General features: G+C 50.5%; 1 protein-coding gene and 1 long non-coding RNA gene across 8 annotated transcripts in view; one reads left to right on the top strand and one right to left on the bottom strand.

Annotated features, from left to right (window-relative positions):
- TTC39A (tetratricopeptide repeat domain 39A) overlaps positions 1–23,075 on the top strand; it is a 58,517-nt gene that overhangs the window by 14,408 nt on the left and 21,034 nt on the right. For 4 of the 7 annotated variants that reach the window (XM_033226414.1, XM_033226412.1, XM_033226413.1 and 1 more), the window contains 5 exons: positions 8,603–8,707; positions 18,038–18,169; positions 18,785–18,861; positions 19,683–19,750; positions 21,635–21,699. In XM_033226414.1, the coding sequence (XP_033082305.1) occupies positions 8,603–8,707; positions 18,038–18,169; positions 18,785–18,861; positions 19,683–19,750; positions 21,635–21,699 (447 nt within the window). Of the gene's footprint in view, positions 1–8,165; positions 8,311–8,602; positions 8,708–18,037; positions 18,170–18,784; positions 18,862–19,682; positions 19,751–21,634; positions 21,700–23,075 lie in introns of those variants that run through there. The other 3 variants (XM_033226415.1, XM_033226417.1, XM_033226419.1) reach the window with 3 other exon arrangements.
- Positions 1,525–3,720, bottom strand: LOC117092602. The gene is made up of 4 exons (XR_004440854.1): positions 3,474–3,720; positions 3,301–3,355; positions 2,470–2,521; positions 1,525–1,904 (listed from the first exon to the last, which is right to left on the bottom strand). It is a non-coding gene; the product is annotated as an uncharacterized LOC117092602 (long non-coding RNA).

Consider the following 23,075-nt stretch of genomic DNA (forward strand, 5'->3'; position numbering starts at 1 on the left):
CTGTTACTCTCATCCCCGTTACAGATGAGGAAACTGAGGCACAGCACTTAAGTGACTTGTCATCGGTCACCCAGGAGGTAAGAGTTGGGGGTAGGATTTGAACTCAGTTCTGTCTGTTGTCAGATCCCCCTACCCCATCATCTTCAGGGACATTAGGGGAATTTAAACGGCTAAGGTATGGGCCAGCCGGTCCCATTGGGTGCAGCAGGAACCTGGGTAGTAAAAAGTGAGTATTGTCACCTTCAACGTGGCTCTCCTGCCCAACCCTACCCACATCCCACTGAGAAACCCCTATGGGACCCCTACCTAGATCACCCCCGCCAGTGACAGACACTACTGTGGGGAGACCTTCAGCAACTCTCTGCTTTTCCTGGGCCCCAGTGGGCAGGGAAGGGGGCAGCTGCTAGGAGCCCTGACTGCTGGGAGGTTGCTGGGCAGAGAGCCAGCCCAGGTGAGCTGGGAGGAGGGCTCACCCTGCCTGGAGCCTCACCACCAGTGACAATATTTGCTAAGGGCCGGAGGCATGACACATGAACAGGGAGGTGACAAGGCTGGTGCCAGCTGGCAGCTAGAAGCCTCCACAGGGCTTGCATGTGTGTGGCTGTATCAGGGCTTGGAAGCTGGGTTGCTGGGGGACACCCTGGCCTGGGAGAGGGTTGCGTGGCGAGTTTCAGCTTGATCATCTTTGTTGTATGACTTTGGCCAGTCCTTTACACTTCCTAGACTTCTGGTCCCTCCTTTGGAAAACACAGAGAAGTGGGATTGGCTGCTCCTTTCCTGCTCTGGGCCCAAGTCTTTGTAAAGCTGGAGGCTGGGTAGGTTCCTTCTGCGCAGCCCTGACTGAGCACCACCACCCTGCTGGTCCAGAAAAGTGGTTTCCAGGAGAGAAGGAGGGCATGGAGCAAGGTATCTATCAAAGAAGTCTAGACTCCAGGGCTGAAAACCACATTCATCCCACTTCCTTATATGCTTACATCCCTGCCTAAGTGCCCTCTACAACCCTGGGCTCCTCTGGCCCTGCTGCAGGCCTCAGGACAGCAAGCTTGCTCTTCTCACGGGGGATGGGTCTTCCTTATGCGTAACCGTACCTGCCTGTCTGCATGCCTGCCCACTCTTCTTTGAAGCCACCTGTCCATCTGTCACCACCCCTGGTTAGGGTCATCCTGGTGGAGTCTGAGCAGAGGAGGGCCGCACGCAGCAGGACCATTCTCACCTTCACTACAGAGACACTCACTCAACAGACACTCAGCAAGGCCTGCTCTGGGCCCAGATGGTCATTGGTGAACAAATCAAGCCTTAAATCTCTACCTCTTTAAAAGCTATGAAATATTTTAAGTCTTCAGAAAAATATAGCAAATAGTAAGATGAACTCACATACTCTTGCCACCCAACTTTGTCAGATATTAACATTGTGCCCCATTTATTTTATATTCTTTTTAAGAAATAAACCATAGTACAGACCCTTGAAAGTCTTGTGGAAACCTCTTCCCTCCTTCCCTCTCCAGAATTGATTGCCATCCTGAGTTTAGGTTTTATCATTTCCATGTTTTTATTCTTTTGCTCAGTGTGTGTAAGTCTTAAAAATACGTAGTTTGTTCTTACTTCAAAGTTTTCTGTGAATGGAGTCCTATAGCATGTGTCATGCTGCAGCTTGTGTTTTCACACTCAACTTCAGGTCTCAGATTTAGCCTTGATCCTGCAGCTGTTGTCCCACTTGCCCTAATGTGTGATACACCACCCTATGTAGACACCTCCGTTTGTTTATTTATCCTTCTTGATGGATGTCGAGATGTTCCCAGTGTCTTGACAGTGAATATTCTTGTATGATTGTCCTTTGCACATGTGTTTCACGAGGGTGCCACCTAGTAGTGGAATTGCTGGGTTGTTGGATATGTGCACTCGATCTGAAATGAAATGAAATGAAATGAAATGAAATGAAATAGAGACAGGATCTCACTTTGTTGCCCAGTCTGGTCTCAAACTACTGGGTTAAAGCGATCCTCCTGCCTTGGCCTCCTGAAGTACTGGGATTACAGGCGTGAGCCACCGTGCCTGGCCCACTCAATCTTTTAAAGTTATTTAGTTTCTTTATAAAGTCAGTGCTGCTTGCTCAAGAAATGATGGTAAGGCTGTGTGCAGTGGCTCACGCCTATAATCCCAGCGCTTTGGGAGGCCCAGGCAGGTGGATCACCAGAGGTCAGGAGTTTGAGACCAGCCTGGCCAACATGGTGAAACCCCGTCTCTACTAAAAATACAAAAATTAGCTGGGCATGGTGGCGCACACCTGTAATCCCAGCTACTTGGGAGGCTGAGGCAAGAAAATCTCTTGAACCAGGGAGGCAGAGGTTGCAGTGAGCCCAGGTAGTGCCACTGCACTCCAGCCTGGGCAACAGTGTGAGCCTCTCTCAAAAAAAAAAAAAAAAAAAAAGATGGCAATACATAATTTTAGAAAAAATAATAATTACTCACATTTTCTGAGTACTCTTGTGCTTTCCATAGTCTTAATCGTTCTTCACAAAAACTGTGGAAGGTAAGTACTGTCATTCCCGCTTCCTTGATGAGGAAACGGAGGCTCATAGAGGGCATGGAACATTCCCAAGGTTATCCAGCAAGTAATAGCTGCAGCTTGGGTCTAGGGTTGTCTGCTTTCAGAACTCTTGCAGGCCACACTGCATTAGGTTATGCTACATCACTCCATGACACATTTATGCGCAGCTAAGGGAGACTTTTTGGAAGGAGAGTCAGAGTCATTTTTGCCATTTAGAAAGATCACTTCGGAAGCAACAGATCCCCATGGACAGATTATTTTACTCGTTGAGCCCAAGTTCCCCTCGGTGCTGGAGCAGGGATTAAAATCCAGCTCTGACTGCAGTTGGCTTCCTGAGCGACCGCTCCGCCGCCTCACCCACCCCACACCTACCTCACCCTGACTGGGATGGAGGTAGGAGGATTTTCTGTCCTCAGTGGGAACTGAGGGTCTCCCAGCTCTACCCAGATCTGCCCATTGGCACAGAAGAAGTAGTACAAGCCAACTATAGTAGAGAAGTGGGAGAGGAGGGGAGAGTGGGGGTGGCCCTGGGCTACGTGACACCCCTTCCCACCCCCTAGCTCCCTTCTCATTCGGGCCTCAAGTGTGGATGGGATCTGAATGAGAGAGCTGCCACCACTGTGCCAGAGCTCTTGGCATTGGTCACCAGTTCTGCTCCATCCAGCCCAGCACCTCTTCTCCCCATCCCTCTCCCCGGTTCCCCAACACACAGTGGAGAGGCCACCATCACCGCGGGAATAGATAGATGTTACCTGGGCCAGGCAAGGTGTCCCGGGAAAAGAAAGGTCTTGGAGATGAAGGGGCAGCCTGTGGAGAAATGGGGGCCCCAGTCTCAGTCAGGTGAGGGGAAAGGTTTGGCGCTGTTGCTTCCACAGAATGCATTTTTGTCTTCTCCCAGGCTCCTGAGAGGAGCCTGACTACGTACCTGTCTTCACTGCCTGTCCCTGCCTTATCTGTCCGAGGCAGATAAGGGTGCCTGCCTGCTGACAGGACTGAGTGAAATAATGCAGTCATCAATTTAGATAACTTGAAGTGGTAATCTCTTTGTGGCAATGGGTGGTTGTTAAAGCTATTATTAAGTCAAATGGGGTGTATGTCTCCAGCCTTCCTGAACTCTCTAGCCTCCTCAGCTTCACCCCTCCATGTAGCTGGCCTTCCAGAGCCTCTGTCTTCTAAGCCCTTCCAGAACACTTGTACCTCCTAACTGTGATGTCATGCCTCCAACCCTATGTGTGTGCTGTTTCCCCTTCTTAGACTTCTTTCTCCATCTTGTTCTCAGTTTGATGGCATTTTCCTTGATGCCATCCTCCTTCCATGATGCCATCCTCCTTCCACTCAGCCTCCTCAGTGCCCCAGGCTGAGTTAGAGGTGTCTTCTGGGCTCCTTTGGCCCCCAGTGATTCCCATGATCACAGCCCTGAGCACGGTGGCGGTCGCTGCCCTGTCTGCATCTGTCTCCTGTAGGCTGTGAGCTCCTGAAGAGGCAGGCCTAGATCTGTGTCCACTCTGTGTCCCCAGAGCCCAGTCCTATGCATAGCCTAGAGCGTGAGATTCGTGGGTGCCTGTGATAGGGAAGGAGTGAGGAAATCAGCCCATGGTTCAGCTTACTCCCAGTCGGGGGGAGGTCACCGCAGACAGCCTCATCCCAGTTAAGCAGAAGAGGTGCCGGGGCTACCGAGGGAAGGACTGTGCCCCTCTGCACTGACTGTCCATCCGGCCTGGATCTTTCTCTCCAGGTAGACCAAGCAGATGGGACCTCTCCCTCGGTGGGGGATGGAGGTGGTAAGGGGTGCGTGTGTGTGCAGAAATGGGAGGCAGGCTCTTGGCTCTGAAATTGTTTAGCGGTTGCCATAAACCACAACAATGGGCTTGACTCCCTGGAGCTGAGCTGATGGGCACTGGCTCAGGCAGAAACTTGGGTTAGAACGCATGCTTGGATGTATGACCTTAGCCAAGTTACTGGTCCTCTGTGCCTCAGTTTCCCCATCTGCAATGGTATGTAGGTGTGAGGCGTAATAATCCCATTTCACAGGGCATTTTGAGAGCAATTAGAGAGAATGCCAGTTAAACACCCGGGCAGTAGGTGCTCACTGCTGCTTCGTTGATTCATCTAATAGAGATGAATGGCTTGAACACCAGTCACTAGGCTGTGCCCTGGGCACACAGACAGACACCGTCCCAGCCTCTCAAGAGAGGGGCAGGGGCAGCATCAGGTGGGGCCTTTTAGGCCATGGAAAGGAACTTGGCCTTTACCCTAAGAGCAATGGGAAGCCAGGGAAGGATTTTAAGTCCAGAAGTGACATGGTTAGATTTGTTTTTTGTTTTTTTTTTTAGATGGAATTTTGCTGTTGCCGGGGCTGGAGTGCAATGGCACGATCTCTGCTCACCACAACCTCCACCTCCCAGGTTCAAGCGATTCTCCTGCCTCAGCCTCCTGAGTAGCTGGGATTACAGGCATGTGCCACCATGCCCGGCTAATATTGTATTTTTAGTAGAGACGGGGTTTCTCCGTGTTGGTCAGGCTGGTCTCGAACTCCTGACTTCAGGTGATCCACCTGCCTCAGCCTCCAAAAGTGCTGGGATTACAGGCGTGAACCACCGCGCCCAGCCAGATTTGGATTTTAAAGACGTATCTTTGGCGATTATGGGAGAGACAGGTTAGGGGAAATAATGCTTCCAATGTTCTCTCTCAAAGAAACTACCTAGAGGCTGGGATGAGTTACAACAAACATCCTTTAAAGTACATTCCTGGCCAGGTGCAGTGGCTCACGCCTGTGGATCCCAGCACTTTGGGAGGCCAAGGCAGGTGGATTACCCGAGGTCAGGAGTTTGATACCAGCCTGGCCAACATGGTGAAACCTTGTCTCTACTGAAAATACAAAAAATTAGTTGGGCGTGGTCGTGGGTGCCTGTCATCCCAGCTACTTGGGAGGCTGAGGCAGGAGAATAGCTTGAACCTGGGAGGAGGAGATTGCTGTGAGCTGAGATCACACCACTGCTCTCCAGTCTGGGCAACAGAGCTACACCCTGTCCTCAAAAAATAAATAAATAAAAATAATAATTAAGTACCTTCCTGAGCTCCCACAGAAGTAACAGAAACACCCTTCAGCCAAGAGTGAAGAGAGAACTGAAGTCAGGCTGGCAAACAAGATGAAGCCACAGCAACCTTAGGCTGTTTACACATTTCAGAAATCTAAAGCCGGGAGTTTCAATGGCCACTCAACAGATGGGAAAGAAGGTCTTGGGCCTACACAGTTACAGTTTGAGGAGTTGGAACTTGGCATCCCCCAACTCAACACATAAATCTGGGACCCTCCGAGGACTGCAGCCTCAGTGAATAGGAAGATTGGCTAGAAAAAAGGTCCGCCCCCACCAGCAAAGGGAGACAGCATTTCTGGTGGGAAAAAAAAAGACTCCCTAAAAAATTATAAATAGTGGTCTGCCATCACACACACTTTGGGTTTGATGGCACACCACTACCTTTGTGGTCCTGGAAACCATAAACTTAAAAAAGTAACTTAAATGGTCTCAGGGTGGTAGTTCCCCTGGGAACCTGGCCAAAGTAAATGAAAACTCCTTCCTGGAGCAATCCCACAGTCCCTTTGGATCTCTCAAACGTGAATTTGCAATATAATCACAAAACACACAGGGAAATAAGCCAGTGTGAGCAGCAGGCACCAGAAACAAAAAAGAGCAGATTTAGTTTCCCTGGTAGTCTAAAATGCTGGAATTATGAGATATAGAATAGAAATAATTATGTTTAAAATGTATAAATGAATTGAAGATGGACTTGAGGCAGGGAACATAATACTACCCCAGATAACTAAGATTTGAAAAAGAACCAAGTGGAATTTCACAAAATGAAAAATACAATCATTGAAATGAAAAATTCAGTAGACAGGATAAGTAGCAGGGCAGACACACCTAATGATTGAGAGAGCTAGTGAAATGAAAGAAATCACTCAGGATCTAACAGAGGGTCCAAGAGATAGTATAGAAGTTAGTTAAGAGACATGAAATATGGAATAATGGCCGGGCGCGGTGGCTCAAGCCTGTAATCCCAGCACTTTGGGAGGCCGAGACGGGCGGATCACGAGGTCAGGAGATCGAGACCATCCTGGCTAACACGGTGAAACCCCGTCTCTACTAAAAAAAATACAAAAAATTAGCCGGGCGAGATGGCGGGCGCCTGTAGTCCCAGCTACTCGGGAGGCTGAGGCGAGAGAATGGCGTAAACCCGGGAGGCGGAGCTTGCAGTGAGCTGAGATCCGGCCACTGCACTCCAGCCTGGGCGACAGAGCGAGACTCCGTCTCAAAAAAAAAAAAAAAAAAAAAAAGAAATATGGAATAAAAAGGTCTAACAGAGAAGAGAGAAGAAGGTGGAAAGAGTGGAATGGAGAGTGTTCCGACAGACCTGGGTAAAGATGGTGCTGGCCTGGACCAGAAGGTATTGGGCATAGAAGGGGTTGATTGAGAGATGTTAGGAAGTAGGCTGTGGCATTTACTTGTAATCCCAGCACTTTGGGAGGATGAGGTGGGAGGATCACTTGAACCCAGGAGTTCGAGATCAGCCTGGGCTACATATGAGACCCCATCTCTGTAAAAATTCTTAAAAGAAAAAAAAAAGTTAAGAAGTAGAATTGATGGGTATTGTGGGGTTTAGTGATGGAGGGGATGCAGAGGCCAGAGAAGGGATGTGGCAAAGATGATTATCAGATTTTTGGCTTGAGGAATTGGGTAGAGGAGTGTTGCTTATTAAAATGGCAGACAGGCATGGTGTCTCACGCATGTAATCCCAACACTTTGGGAGGCTGAGGCAAGAGGATCACTTGAACCCAGGAGTTCATTGAGACCAGCGTGGGCAACATGGCGAGATCCCATATCTACCAAAAAAAAAAAAAAAAGAAGAAAGGCGCAAAGACTGGGGGAGAACAGATTTGGGAGAATGAACAGGAGTTCAGTTTTGAAAAAGGCATGTTTCAATTTGCCTGGGAAGATCTGCTGACACATGTCAGAGCAGGAGACTTTAGAGCTGGGCCTTAAGGTATATGTAGGAGTTTACCTGGTGGAAAGGGAATTTCTTTTAACTAACTTTTGGGAAATAGGACTTCCCTTCAGTGAGAGCATCAGGCCCCTTTCTGGAACATTCTTTCACTCAAAGGAGGCCCCTTGAGAAGAGGCATTATCAAAACATCAAATAGACAGGGCTTCTGGGATCTTTTCGTTCCATCTCTCATTTTTATATGGGAAAGCTGAGACCCAGAAAAGTCAGGGGTTTGCTTTCCTAGCCTTAGACCATTCATTCATTCATTCATTCATTCACTCACTTAACAGATATTTATTAAAAGCCACTTTGTATCGGATACTAGGTGCTGGGGATATAGCAGTTAAAGATTCTTGCTTCCTGGAAGCTTATAGTTTAGTGGAGGGAAACAGACAATAAACACAATAATAAGAAAAATATATCATGTCAGAGGGTGGTAAAAGCTACAGAGAAACGTAAGGGCTCAGGTATTCTGGAGGAGTCATTGGCAAAGTGAATTTGAAAGGCCCTGGGCCTCTCGTATGGGGCTGCTGCCCCTCGAAGCCCATTGTGACAACGTCTGGGATTCTAGAGTCCAGGCCTGGGGGAGGGAGGAGGTCTAGAGAAGGAGGAGGGAAAAAGGGGCTGTGGGATTTAGTGGGTGGGCTGCACCCCCCCGGGGGGCAGCAGAGCCCAATGGGTCAGAAGGGCCACAAAGACTCCCTTTACCCTTGTGGAGGGTAAGATCATTTATTCCTGAGGCCTCTTTGCTCCTTGCCCTTGGCCCCTCCCCTACCTCCATCAGATCTCAGATGACATTCCCTTCTGCTCCCCCTCCCACCCTTGGGAACACCAAGAGGTGGGTCCAAATTGTCCCTGCATCTCACTACAGAGTGGCAGCCTGGAGGAGCTCGTGACAGGCACCCAAAGCTGGCCAGGGAGACCGAGTAGGCCCTGTGAGGCTCTGTCCCAGCCAGGAGAGGCTGGAGGGCTGGAGGGCTCCTGTGTCATGCCCCGCCTCTCTTCCCCCAGGACTCCTGAGAGCAGCCTCCACGAGGCCCTGGACCAGTGCATGACCGCCCTGGACCTTTTCCTCACCAACCAGTTCTCAGAAGCACTCAGCTACCTCAAACCCAGGTGAGACTCAAGCCCCGGTTGGGGTAGGGGGTATGCATGACAGTCAGGGAGAACCAGAGGTCTTGTATGAGAGGAACTCTGTGTAACTAAATGCCTTCAGCTTTCTGGGTCACCAGGACCTCTGACAAGTCCCATAAAAATGGCTCAGGCTCCATTCCACAGCCTGAGTGCATCCAGGCCCTCTCCAAGGTCACTGTGACTTGCTTCTCCTTAGGCTCTTGAGGGTTCTTCACACTTCATTATGTGTTCCCGCAGAATCCACTTGGAGTTTCTTCCTCGCCAGCTCTCACATGACCCTTTGTTTACTTTTCCCTGAAGCACTAAAGACTAGGTTGCCTGCTTTCCTGGGTGTTGTAGGGCAATAAAGAGGGCTGCTCACTCAACCATTCCCTTGAATGCTCACTGCCATGTTTCTGCCAATGCGAATCAATAATGTGCATATAGTCCTTTTTCTTATCACTTTTTCTCAGTTTTAAAAATTGAGATATAATTCAGATACCATAAAACTCACCCTTTCTTACCACTGTAAAACATTTATTGGGCTGGGCGTGGTGGCTCACGCCTATAATCCCAGCAGTTTGGGAGGCCAAGGCGGGCAAATCACTTGAGGTCAGGAGTTCAAGACCAGCCTGGCTAACATGGTGAAACCCCATCTCTACCAAAAATATAAAAAATTAGCTGGGTGTGGTGGTGTGTGTCTGTAATCCCAGCTACTCAGGAGGCTGAGGAAGGGGAATCACTTGAACCCTGGAGGTGGAGGTTGCCGTGAGCCAAGATCGTGCCACTGCACTCCAGCCTGGATGACAAAGCAAGACTCTGTCTCAAAAAAAACCAAAAAACCTCTATGGATAGTTGAGAATTTAGCTTTCTTACACCCCTGTTCCACCTCCCTTCCCTCATCTTTCTCTTGTCATTATATCACAATATTGGGGTAAATCAGTAATTAGGGTTTAGCTGGGTACGGTGGCTCATGACTCTCATCCCAGCACTTTGAGAGGTCGAGGCAGGTACATCGGTGGAGCCCAGGAGTTTGAGACCAACCTGGACATGGTGAAACCCCATATCTACAAAAAAATACAAAAAAATTGCTGGATGTGGTGGTATGCACCTATAGTCTCAGCTATAGTATATAGTAGCTATAGTCTCTGCCACTTGGGAGGCTGAAGTGGGAGGATTATCTGAGCCCAGGAGGTTGAAGCTGCAGTGAGCTGTGATCTTGTGCACCACTGCCTGGGCAACAGAGCAAAACCCTGTGTCAAAAAAAAAAAAAAAGACGCTGGGCGCAGTGGCTCAAGCCTGTAATCCCAGCACTTTGGGAGGCCGAGATGGGCGGATCACGAGGTCAGGAGATCAAGACCATCCTGGCGAACACGGTGAAACCCCATCTCTACTAAAAATATAAAAAATTAGCTGGGCATGGTGGCGGGCGCCTATAGTCCCAGCTACTCGGGAGGCTGAGGCAGAAGAATGGCGTGAACCCAGGAGGCGGAGCTTGCAGTGAGCCGAGATCGCGCCACTGCACTCCAGCCTGGGTGACAGAGCCAGACTTGTCTCAAAAAAAAAAAAAAGAGAGAGAGAGAGAGAAAAGAAAGAAATAAGCAATATTTACCTTACTATACCTTTGTGATTAATGCTCATTGCAAAGAAAATCATGTGTGAGACTGTTTCCTTCTAGAGTTAATAATTTTCTTGCTTTTCCCATTTTCCTAATTTGCTAAACATTTATCCTTAAGTCTTTGTAACCACTCCCATCAGATCATCCTATCATGAGTTTTTCCCAAAATGCTGAAATGTATCAAGTAAGCACTCAGTACCCCCCTCATTTTCCTGGAAACCTGTCCTTGGGAGGGCAGACATGTCTTCTGGCTCCTCCTGGCTGTTTTCTAGAGCTCCTTTGCTTTTCTCCTGTTTCTTTGATTCCAGGTCTTTTCTCTTGTGTCCCCCTCGTTTGCCAGGGAATGTCCTATAGAAATTTCCTAAGAAAGGCTGGGTGCAGTGGCTCATGCCTGTAATCCCAGCACTTTGGGAGGCTGAGGTGGATGGATCATTTGAGGTCAGAAGTTCAAGACCAGCCTGGCCAACGTAGTGAAACCTTGTCGCTACTAAAAATACAAAGATTAGCCGGGCATGGCGGCGAGTGCCTGTAATGCCAGCTACTCGGGAGGCTGAGGCAGGAGGATCGCTTGAACTCAGGAGGTGGAGGTTGCAGTGAGCAGAGATTGCTCCATTGCACTCCAGCCTAGATGACAGAGTGAGACTCTGTCAGGGGAAAAAAAAAAAAGAAATTTCCTTAAAAAGACTTGTATAAGTATATTTTTTTCCCTAAGAATTTTGAATACCTTGCTTCAGTGTTCTAGCATTTACTGTAGCTGTGAGAACCCTAATTCTTCTTACTTACTCCTCCTCCAGAAAGGTTTAGGATTGGCTCTTGTATTTCTGAAAATCTGGAATTTTACCGCGATGTGTGGCAATGAAGTCTTTTTTATTCTGGATTGTTATGCGGACTCTCAGTTCTGGGAAATGCTCTTGTACAGTAGTTCCATCTTGTTTCCCTTTCCTGGGCTTTCTTTAACGTGCCTTTGGACCTCCTAGGTCAGTCCTCTTCTGAGCCTCTTCCCTGTCCCTCTCGTTTTTCCCATTGCTTCATCTTTTTTCTCCGTCTGATTTTTGGAAGATTTCCTCATCCTTCTCATTAATTCCTGCTGTTGACTTCTTTATCTCTGTAATCATATGATTAATTTCCTGGCATTCTTTATTCTCTGAATGTTCTTTTTTCCCTAAAACATCTTCTTCTTGGTTGATGGTGTACTAACTTCTTTATATCTCTATTTGGAATATGAGGCCCTTAGGACAGTGCCTGGCATGTATTAAGTATCTAATAAAGTATTTATTGTTATTGTCACAGAATATTATTTCTGTTTAAAATATTTCATTCTTTTCCTGCATAACTTGGCTTTCTCCGTGTTCCTGGAGTCTGTTTAATGGGGGAATTCTCTTCTCATGGGGTGCTTTCTTCAAAAACCCAGCCATCCCCGGCTGTCTGTCTAGTCCTGTTTAAGAATGAGCTCGGCCGGGTGCGGTGGCTCAAGCCTGTAATCCCAGCACTTTGGGAGGCCGAGACGGGCGGATCACGAGGTCAGGAGATCGAGACCATCCTGGCTAACATGGTGAAACCCCGTCTCTACTAAAAAATACAAAAAACTAGCCGGGTGAAGTGGCGGGCGCCTGTAGTCCTAGCTACTCGGGAGGCTGAGGCAGGAGAATGGCGTAAACCCAGGAGGCGGAGCTTGCAGTGAGCTGAGATCCAGCCACTGCACTCCAGCCTGGGCGGCAGAGCGAGACTCCATCTCAAAAAAAAAAAAAAAAAAAAAAAGAATGAGCTCATGGGAAGGCCAGCCGGGAGGTCTGTGCCAAGCTGCCTTGTAGTTGGTGGAGTTGGCTTTGGATGACTGGCCCCCAGATGTCAGCACCCGGGATGACTTGGCTTCTCCAGAGAGGAATCCTCCATTTCTCAGCCTGGACAGAGAGCCTTGGCCGCCTGAATTGGGAGACTAGGGGCTGGGGTCTAATCATCTCTGCCACCTACTCCCCCTAGTCCGCCTCTTTTCAGCTCCAACTTGTCCCCTGCACCCAAGATCCAAGGAAAAGTGAATGCTGAGGCCGGGGGACTGGTTTCCACAAGTCCCCAGGCCTGACCTGTTCAATTTCTATAGACATGATGGACCCATCTTTCTCCCTCTAGGGTCAGTGGCCCAGCTTCTGGGGTGGGGTGAGTGTTCCAGGGCATGGGGCAGTGTCCACACCTCACTCCCACCCTCTGAGGGAACCTGGCGTGAGAGGGTCAGGCTGGGTGGGTCAGGGCCTGCAGCAAGAGTGTGGCCATGGCCTGAGGCAGGCCCAGCTGCAGCCTGCTCTGTCTTGGAATGTCCAGGTTCCCCTCTCAGTTTTCTTGGAAGGCTCCCCAGCTCCTGCTTCTCCCCTAGTAATTTCCTGTTGCTCACTCAAGCCTGGACCCCAGACCATAGCCACCCTCCTGCACTGGAAACCAGCTGCCCAGGACACAGCTGCTCAGCCTGTCCCATACCCCAAGCACGGACACTGGCCTTTCTCCTCACCCACTGAAGCCCCGATAAGGTCATGCCTCAGCCTACTCTAAACTGTCCTGTAGACTTGGGGCCAACAGAAGGGAGTCGAAACACTGGAGAAAATATTAAAACCAAAGGCTGTGGCTGCGCCTGCGTCCTCGAGCTGTCCCTGCCACAAGGTCCCTGAAAGGGCTTTTCCCTCTATGGCCCCCTCACCTCAGGAGGGCATTCTAACAGGAGTCCTGTAGCTCTCAGGACCCCAGAGGAAACCCTCGTCCTAACAGAGACACCCCAGGAATCCAGTCTTCCCATGGAGCCACCTGTTACCTCACGTGGGAAGCAGTGCAGCATCTGTTTCTTAGCCCCTGCCTTATTCCAGAAAAGGATCCTTTCTTTTCTTTCTCTTTCTCTCTTTCTTTCTTTTCTGTTTGTTTTTGAGACAGAGTATCACTCTGTCGCTCAGGCTGGAGTGCACTGGTATGATCTCAGCTCACTGCAACCTCCACCTCCTGGGTTCAAGCGATTCTCCTGCCTCAGCCTCCCGAGTAGCTGGGATTGCAAGTGCATGCCACCATGCCCGGCTGATTTTTTATATTTTTAGTAGAGGTGGGGTTTCACGATTTTGGCCAGGCTGGCCTCGAACTCCTGACCTCAGGTGATCCACCGCCTTGGCCTCCCACAGTGCTGGGATTACAGGCGTGAGCCACCACACCAGGCCCTTTCTTTCTTTTTGAGTTTAACAGTTTTCCTCCAAATAGTAGTGTCAGTAGCCCACTACCCCCATACCACCTGTGACAACCCAAAATATCTCCAGAAATTGCCACATGTCCTCATGTTGGGAGTGGGGATACCCTGGCACTTCCATTGAGAACCGCAGGTCTAGAGAAAATAATTCTTGCTAGAAAACAGCCTCCCTTCCTCACTGATGGCCACTGAAGCTTCAGAAGATGTTGGGCCCAGTGTCATTTGCTATTCTTCACTGAACACACATTGTCTCATTTAATTGTCCTGGTCCCGTGCAGTGGGGGACGGTGCTCCTCTTTCACTCCGAGTGGGGCATCTGGGCTTTCCTAGCTCCCTTCCCCGCCTCGCCTCTGCTTTCCGTAAGTCATGCCTTTGAGTAGTGTTGTCTCTGCTTCTAGCATATTTCACTTAGCACTGAGTCTGACCTGACGCACTGTCTCTGGGACATGGAGGCTACTGCTTTTGGCTTTCTTGAATTATATGATCGTGGTTAATAAACGGCAGAGTGGGATTCTGATCCAGGTCCTCCAGCTGCACAAACCACACACCGACTGCTGTGTGTGTGGTTTGCCCTCCCCCTTGGGTTGGCAGCATTTACCTTGGGCAGAGCCTCACATCTGCCTCCCGCAAACCACAAGGAGTGAAGGAGGTGGAAAGGGTGCATTGGGGGCGTGTGTGGGGGTGCAACAAGTTTAGGGTATGCCCTTGAGTGTTCTGGAGTTTCTCTGAGGGAAGAGGTAAGGTCACCTGCCAAAAGTGAGGGGCCAGGTGGTGTTGCAGGGATAACGAGGAGAGGGGAAAAGGTGTTTCTGGACAGGATGCCGGGCCTGGCTGAGGCCGGGGACCCAGCCCAGCCTGTGTCTGTCTGTGTAGGGGGCAGCTTTCTCCAGCATTGCTCAGTGGCAGTATGGAGAAAGTGGGCAGTTGTGTGGCTCCTGAGCTGGGCTCCTAGCTGGGTTCAGCAGATTGGCAGACTTGGCATTGAGTATGTTGACGAGAGAGAGACTGGTATGAGGACACTAGGCTAAGCAGTCAGGAAGAGGGGACAGGCTGGAAGAGGGAGGATGGGCAGTGGGAGTGATGAGCCAGTACGGGCAGGTTAGAGCTGGGAGGCTTAGAGCTGGGAAGGTGGCGGCATCCTTTAAGACTCCAGAAGCAGAGCCATTCTGTGTGATGAAGACAAGGTCACGCTGTGACTCAAAAGATGGAGATGGTTGGGCAGCTGTCACTGGTTCATTCAGCAACAGCCTTTGAGCGCCCTCCTGGGCCCGGCAGTGAGCTGGGTGCTGGTGCTCCATTACTGAGCAAGATGTGGGCTATTCTCAGGGTCCAGCAGGGAAATGCTGAAACAAGCAATAAGGGGTGCCGAGAACTACCCAGGGACCCCACTTCATGTGGGAAAGGAGCTGGTCAGGAGGACTGCATCATTCCCTGGGGCTCATTGCCAAATAGAAATTCAGGGTCATTTGTTCAAATATTATTAAAATTTAAAGACAGTGACAGCAGAGAATTAAACCAAACATGGGCCCTTTTTAGGCACAGGCCCTGTGCAACGGCATAGACCACACACCCATGAAGCCGCCCTGGAAGGCTTCCTGGAAAAAGTGACATTTACACTGAGATGGACTGGATGAGAAGGAGTCAGCCAGATAGAGGGGGCATTTCTAGGCATAAGGAACTGCCTATGCAAAGACTGGGTAGTGAATGAGGGTCTGGTGTATCTGAGAGATGGAGACACTCACCCTGGCTAGAGTGGGAGGAACTGAGGCAGATCCCAGAAGGAAGAGGGCAGGGTGATGGACAGCAGACTGGGGATGGGGAGTCCATAGAAGCAACTTGGGCTGGAGAGGAAGTGGAGTCTGAAAGGACCAGAAAGTGGAGTAGGGGGAGCGTCAGTGAGCATGAAGGGGCAGAGACTTGGAGAGGTCAAGGGGCTGCCTCTGCCTCCCAGTGCCCTCCCTATCCTGACAGCTGGTCTGGGCCCAAGAAGGTGGGACCCCAGTAGACATGTCCCAGAGTGAGGGGACAGCTCGGGAATGAGCCGACTAACGGCCTGGATGATATATATGCAAATAAGAACTTGGGTACAAGCTAAACTTGAAGTGCCTGAGGTTCGAGGGTTGTCATACCTCTGTACCCCATTTCCCAGTTCAGACTAGAGTTGGGGACTTCCAGGAGGTAGGCTGGGGAGGGGCTAGTATTCTTAGCCACAGATGCTTGTTGGGGCCTTGGGCCTCAGACTAGAAATTCCAGTTTGTCTGCCAGCTGCCCTGGGGGAGCTGTCCCTCTTTCTGGGCCCAGCACCAGACAAGGTTCCACAGGTGGGGCTGGGCAGGTGGTGCTGAGTCCCAGGCCTCAGACCTGCAGTGGGAGAGGAAGAGAGAGACAAGGGCTTGAGAGATGGAGAGGCCTGGGGGCTGGGGGTGTTATCTGGGGGATGGGTCTGTGTGCTTCCAGGGAAGCCCCTCCTCAAGGAGAAGGTTTTTATGCAGGGAAGTGGCACAGGACATGGAGGGACTCATATTTACCGAGCTTTGATGCAGTGGCCCCTGGCCTGGATATTGTTCTATTTAAGCCATGCAAAAACCTGTGGGGGAGAAGAGTTACGGTTTTCCTTCTGCAGGGAAAAACTTGAGGCTGAGAGAGGCTATGAGACATGAGACATGCCAGCTCACACAGCTGGTAGCTGGCAAAGCTGAGACTCCAACCTGTGTCTGAGGGGCTCTGAAGCCTGGTTCTGGCCCCAGCTCTGGGCAGCCTGCTCCTCTCCACAAGCCACTGCCTGCAGATTAAGCAGTCCTGGCAAAGGCCTGGGAGCATCCAGAGAGTGCCCCTGGCTGGCAAGCGGTGGAGCAGCCTTGCTTTCCTTCCTTTGGCCCTCAAGGATCACAGGAGTGTCACCCAGAAGTAGCTTAATTTACGAGTGTTTTATGAACAGGAAAAGGGGTAAAGTCACATGATTTCACAACCAAACAGCCTGTAAACCTTAGTCTTCTCTCTTTCCTCTGAAGTTCCCAGCATAAACCTGGCACTGAGGAGCTTTATAAATAATTCACAAGGAGACCTGGGGAAGGAAGTAAAGGCGCTCCCAGTCAGTCCCACAGGCTTACAGGGACCCGTGCAGGCTGGCATTATCGTCCCCATTTTGCAGAAGCAAAAATCTAGGCCCAGACATGTTAAGTGGCTCCCTCCACATACAGAGAGGACATGGCATTGTTCGCATCCCTCCTTGCCTGTTGCCCTCTCCATGTGATGGACTAAATGCCACCCCCTGCCCCCAACACACACTTCAGCTGAGGAGCCTGGGGCGATGGAGGAGCAGGGAGCCCGGAGACTCCTGAGGCCACCTTGGCTCAGCCCTGGCATCAGTGCTGAGGACAGAGATGAGTCACACACAAACTCTGTCCTTGAGGTGCCCACAGTCTGGGGAGAGCTGAGCCTATGCTGATGTCAGTTCAGCATGGCCCGTGCCTCAGTTACAGATGGAGTCCCTGAGGAGGAGGCCTGGATTCCCAGGGCTCTGGGAGGCATTTGAGGGCCTTGACAGATATGTCAGGAGATGTAGAGGAAGGGTATTTCTTTCTTTTAAAATAAAATTATTATTACTTTTTAGAGACAGGGTCTCACCATGTTACTCAGCCTGGTCTCAAAGTCCTGGGCTCAAACAATCCTCCCGCCTTGCCCTCCTAGAGTCCTGGGATTACAGGCATGTGCCACCCCATCTGGCCGAGGAAGGGCATTGCAATCTGAGGGAACAGCCTGGGCAAAGGCCTGGAGGAGGGAAATGTGGGATTTTCTAATGGAAGGTCTGTGTGGTTCAGTGTGGCTGGGGGTGCAATCTTGAATATGACCAGATAGGGGTGGATGGGGAACAGAAGCATCAAGAGGGCTGGAGAGGTGGGCAGGGCTGACATCTTGTGGAGCTTCAGCCCCGGCAGGATCTCCTAGGATGTGGGAGCCAGGGGAAGATGTAACTATTGGGCACCATGATCAGATGAGGGGAGGGAGTGGGAAGAGGCAGCAGGTGACTAGCGAGGAGGTCCAGGGAAGTGGGGTTGAGGGCGGCCCAGGGGTAGGGTTTGGGCTAAACAGGATCTTACAGACAGGACTTGGGCTCAGCCTACAGGAGGTAGGGGCAGAAGGCAAGAGGGTGGCACTGGGTGCAGGGAAGGGCAGCCTCGGGCCGACGAGCACTAAAGCCTTTCTCAGTGCTCATGGCAGCTATGCTGCTGCCACCGCTACTGAGCTGATGAGGAACTGAGGCTCAAATCTGGTAGATCACTTAGGGCCACGCAGCAGGAAGAAGGCAAGCTGGAAACAGAATCTGAGGTCTTTTGAGTAGCAGTGAGCAGATCAGACCTGGCCAAGGACCTCCCCGTGCCTGGACCTCTGGTCCCCTTGCCTCACTGTAGAATGGAGGAGGACGGAGATGAGCTGCCCAGGGCCAGCTGCCTCTGGGGCTCTATGAGGTTGTGCTCTCAATGTCCCTTCTCTTTGGCAGAACCAAGGAAAGCATGTACCACTCACTGACGTATGCCACCATCCTGGAGATGCAGGCCATGATGACCTTTGACCCTCAGGACATCCTGCTCGCCGGCAACATGATGAAGGAGGCACAGATGCTGTGTCAGAGGTTGGGGGCGTTGGGGGCAGGGATCAGAGGTTGGGAGGCCCACCCTTCTGTCACCTTGGCCCATCCCAGTGCCTAGCATGCCACTATTCGCACTGCTGCTTTTGGCTAAGAAGTTGTGTCTGCAGGTGCTAAGAGCCGTCTCTGTTGGCCCTGCCTCAGGAGCTATGTTGTCTGAGCCAGTCACTGGGCAGCTTTCAGGGACCAGGGTGACAGAGTAGAGGAGGAGGCACCATGACTTGAGTGGGCAGGAGGGTAGGCCAGGCTGGGCACGAAGAGACATTAAGGAGAGGAACCCAAATGTGGCACAGGTTGGGAGCTGCCAGGAGCAGCGTCACCTGGCCTGGAAGTGGGTTGACCAGGGGCTGCTGTTTAGCCTCAGCCCCAGGACTGATCAGGTGGTAACTGTCCCATTTTATCAGTGAAGACACTGAGCCTCAGAGAAGTTAAGTGACTGTTTTTGCCAGAATATCAAACCTCTTCTGCCTGACCCCAAAGTCTGTGTTCTTTCTGTTAGCTCTGTCTCTCTAGGAATGTTCCAGAGTGTAGCAGAGAGGGACAGAGACAAGTGTGGCCTCTCTCTAATCCTCACCTGAGGCCCCTCTTTTTCCTCTTCAGGCACCGGAGGAAGTCTTCTGTAACAGATTCCTTCAGCAGCCTGGTGAACCGCCCCACGCTGGGCCAATTCACTGAAGGTGTGGCATCCAGGACGTCCTTTCAACCATGCTAAGCCCAGGCGGCCAGCTCCAGGCCTAGGAAGGGGCAGTTATCCTCCCTGTCATCGCCTAGGGGGCCAGGCCCTGGGGTCCATGCCAGGACACACATGGGTCAGACCTGGGGCCTTTTGAGGCATGGCTCTCTAGTGAGGGTGTGGGGGGCAGGTGAGGCCCACTTATGTGATAGCACTACTGGCTGAGAACCTGCAAGTCAAGAAAAGGGAAAGCTGTCCAAGGCCAGGGCTCTGCTCCTGAGGCCCACGGGTGTTTAGAGTTGTATGTGCAGTTGAGTTTACTGATTTAATTATCCTGGTGATCACATGGGTCCCAGAGGGGAATGTGGTGTCAGCAGCTGAGTCACTGGGACAACATGAGAAGAGATGGTGTGGGCTGTCACGGTCCATCCAGGTCTTTGTGCCATGACCACATGCAGCTGTCCTGGAGGCAGCAGTGGCTGACCACAAGCAGTGAGGGGCTCTGCAGCACAGGAAAAAGTGGCCTTACCCTCCTCAAGAGCCCTGGAAGGTTCTAGCGCCCCACAATGCATCTGATGTTGCTGGGTGCACAGCACCTACAGTGGTGCTTGGAGAACAATATTAGGCGACCTTCTTGGGGAGGGTGTGAGCTAGCTTCTAGGGACAGTGACGAACACTCTGAAGCACTGGGTGACAAGGTAGGGGGCAGGAGAGGTGCTGACATAGGTTCCCTTTGCTTTTGGGAAAGTGGGGGTGTGAGGATTCGTCCCAGGCCTCCTGATTAGAGTCCCAGGAGGCCACGGGGCTTTGATTTTCTCCCCACAGAGGAAATCCACGCTGAGGTCTGCTACGCAGAATGCCTGCTGCAGCGAGCAGCCCTGACGTTCCTGCAGGTAGGGACCCCCACTTGTACAAGGAGGCTGGGATTTCAGAAGATCAATTTCCACATCCAACCACAACCCATCCCCTAGAACAACTGTGACCCATCCTCCATAGCAACCGCGACCCATCCCCTGTAGCAATCGTGACCCATCCTTCACACTCCTGCCCCTGGCAGGTCTCAAAGGGAAGTGATGGGCATCACCTCCTCACACCCCGAGCACATGCGCTCCCACTGTTACTGGGATGCTATTTCCACTGTGTGGCTGCTGCATTTCCTGTTAAGGGTCCTGTGGGGATGATAGGCATTGTCTCAAAGCCTGCTTTCCATGTGATTCATTCAGCAAGCTCTGTAGCACCTGTGATGTACCAGACTTTTTGCACACAGTACAGGTGTGTAGTTTCTACATACCTTACACACATTACAGTTTGTTTTTGCTAATATTTATATTTGTTATTTAATCTTCACCACAGAGGCCTGTGAAGGGGAGACTTAGAGGAGAGGGGTCACTTTCCCAAGGTCACATGATGAGCAAATGATGAGCAGGGATTTGAACCTAGGTCTGATGAAGTTGGAGCCCAGGTCTCCTCACCACACAGTGGGAATGATGAGAATGATCACTGCATGCTTTTGCCTGAAAGCCTGGGTTATAATGAGAACATATCATCATCATTATATATGTGTATTTAGCAGAAGAGGGACATTTTAGTGTTGGGGTGCTGGTTCATTTCATAGCTTTTTTTTCTATCTTTTTGACCTGGGGAGATTAGAATTGGATTAATCCTAATCCTTGCTTTAGGATTCACTGTAATGATTGCACCATAAATGACATTTTGTTTCGTTTGTTTATTACATTTTTACAAATAATGAACACCCATCAACACCACACCCAACTGGAGGACAGAACACTGGCAATAACTCTCCTCACCCTGGGGGCTCCTCCTCACCCTGTCCATGCACCCAACAGGGGAATCACTACCTAGAGTATTATGTTTATTGTCCCCTACCCTTTTCTTTTTTTTTTTTTTTTTTTTGAGACGGAGTCTTGCTCTGTCGCCCAGGCTGGAGTGCAGTGGTGTGATCTCAGCTCACTGTAACCTCCGCCTCCTGGGTTCAAGCGATTCTCCCGCCTCAGCCTCTGGCTAATTTTTGTATTTTTGTATTTTTAGTAGAGATGAAGTTTCACCACGTTGGCCAGGCTGGTCTCGAACTCCTGATCTCAAGTGATGCGCCCACCTCAGCCCTACCCTATTTTTTAAAAAAAAATAGCTTTCTCAGCTTCGTACTCACGTCTGAACAGCATATTGTGATGTTTCATTTGCTTTTGAGCTTCCTAAGTGGTGTGGGTCTTGCTTTCTTCACCCGGCTTTATGTGACTGTGTGTTATTCCCTTGCCTGAACACACCGCAGTTTGTTTATCTGTCCTTCTGCTGGTGGCCATTTGGGCTGTTTCTGTTTCTTGGCTATCATGAACTTCCACAACCCTTGTCCATCCGTCTTCCGGTGGGTGTAAACAGTAGGCAACGGAGCTTTACATTTATAAATGTGATAAATACCTGCTTGTTGTAAAAACCACACACAATCCAAAAACAAGCATCCTGTTCTCCTTTCTCGCAGTCCCTCCACCTAGAGGGAGATACTGTTAACCACTGGGTGTGGCCCCTCCAGGCCTCTCTCCAAGCACAGAGTACGTGTACCTGGGAGGCTGGTCCAACCCTGGGCATTTTAGAGGTTTTGTTGAGCCAAAGAGCAGGGAGGCCTGGTTTGGCTGATCTCCGACCTCATCCCCCAAGGGTTCCTCACAGGGAGGGGCAGTCAGGCCCAGAGCCTTGCATGATCCCTCTCAGCCTACGGCTGCCCACCTGGGCCAGGCGGTCAGCATCTTTTCCTCCTGCAGGACGAGAACATGGTGAGCTTCATCAAAGGTGGCATCAAAGTTCGAAACAGCTATCAGACTTACAAGTGAGTGGGGCTGGCCATCTGCTTGTGGAGACTCTGGGTCACAGCCTCTGCTGTGCTGTCCCCCTCAGGCGGCTTTGTGGGAGGAGAAGAGTACTAACCAAGGCCAGAACCTAGACTGTTGATGCAAGCCAATTTCCATGCCCTTAGGCATGGTCTCCTGGAATCATATTCCCCTGGCTTTCTGGCTGTGTCTCTTCCCTTTGGTCCCTTGAGTGCCTACTCCCTGCCTGACCCTTTGCTGGGGAAAATAAGACACAGATTCTGCACAGGGTGGTCTGGTGGGGGCAGGGAGGTAGCCACAGGAACAGCCATTTTGGGAACAGCAGCAGAACTCCCACAGATCTGTTAAGGCCCAGTCCAAATACCACTTTCCCCATGAAGGCTTCTTTAACTCTAGTACGCAGGAAAGGTATACACACACATACGTGCATACACACACACACACACGCGCACGTGAACATGCTCTCTGCAGGCCAAAATCACTTCCATGCTGTCTCTGGATCCCTGACATTCAAACCAGCCCAGGCCCAGGCTGTGTTTATGAATGAAGATTCAGTCCGGAGCATTTTTACCCAACATGGCTCCATAATCCCTCATCTATGGTTCCCACAGCAACAAAAGCTCTGAAAATCCAGTCCCCCACTCACCAAGTGTTGCATTAAAACTTATTTCCATTAAAAGTTGATTTGAGGCCGGATGCGGTGGCTCAAGCCTGTAATCACAGCACTTTGGGAGGCTGAGGCAGGCAGATCACCTGTGGTCAGGAGTTCGAGACCAGCCTGTCCAACCTGGTGAAACCCTGTCTCTACTAAAAACACAAAAATTCAGTGGGCGTAGTGGCAGGCGCCTGTAATCCCAGCTACTCGGGAGGCTGAGGCAGGAGAATCACTTGAACCCGGGACGCAGAGGTTGCAGTGAACTGATATCATGCCACTGCACTCCAGCCTGGGTGACAGAGGGAGATATCGTCTCAAAAACAAAAACAAGGGGGGTGGGGGCAAGAGGTTTAAAGAGAGTAGATAAGGTTTGAAATATGCAGAGGATTATGGAGAAATCACTATGGAAACAGCACAAGAGTGACTGGCAGTACAGAGAAGCCCAGCTGAAGCTGGTAAAGATAAATTTACCGTAACACCAATCTTACTACACCTGCTCAGTAGTCCACATGCACCACAGAGAAGGCAGATAATTTACTCCATGCTTTTTCCATCAGGCAGGAGAGACAGAAAAATCACATGGCAAAGGGGGCTAAGGATAGACATGAAGTTGTAGACCAAAAGACATGGGAATAAAGTTTTACTTTTACAGGAAGAAAATAATTCATGGTGAGGGATATTGGGGATAGTTGCATAATAATGGAAATGTAGTTAATACCA

Source organism: Trachypithecus francoisi, unplaced genomic scaffold (genome assembly GCF_009764315.1).
Source record: "Trachypithecus francoisi isolate TF-2019V2 unplaced genomic scaffold, Tfra_2.0 Lachesis_group12, whole genome shotgun sequence".
Taxonomy (NCBI): Eukaryota; Metazoa; Chordata; class Mammalia; order Primates; family Cercopithecidae; genus Trachypithecus; species Trachypithecus francoisi.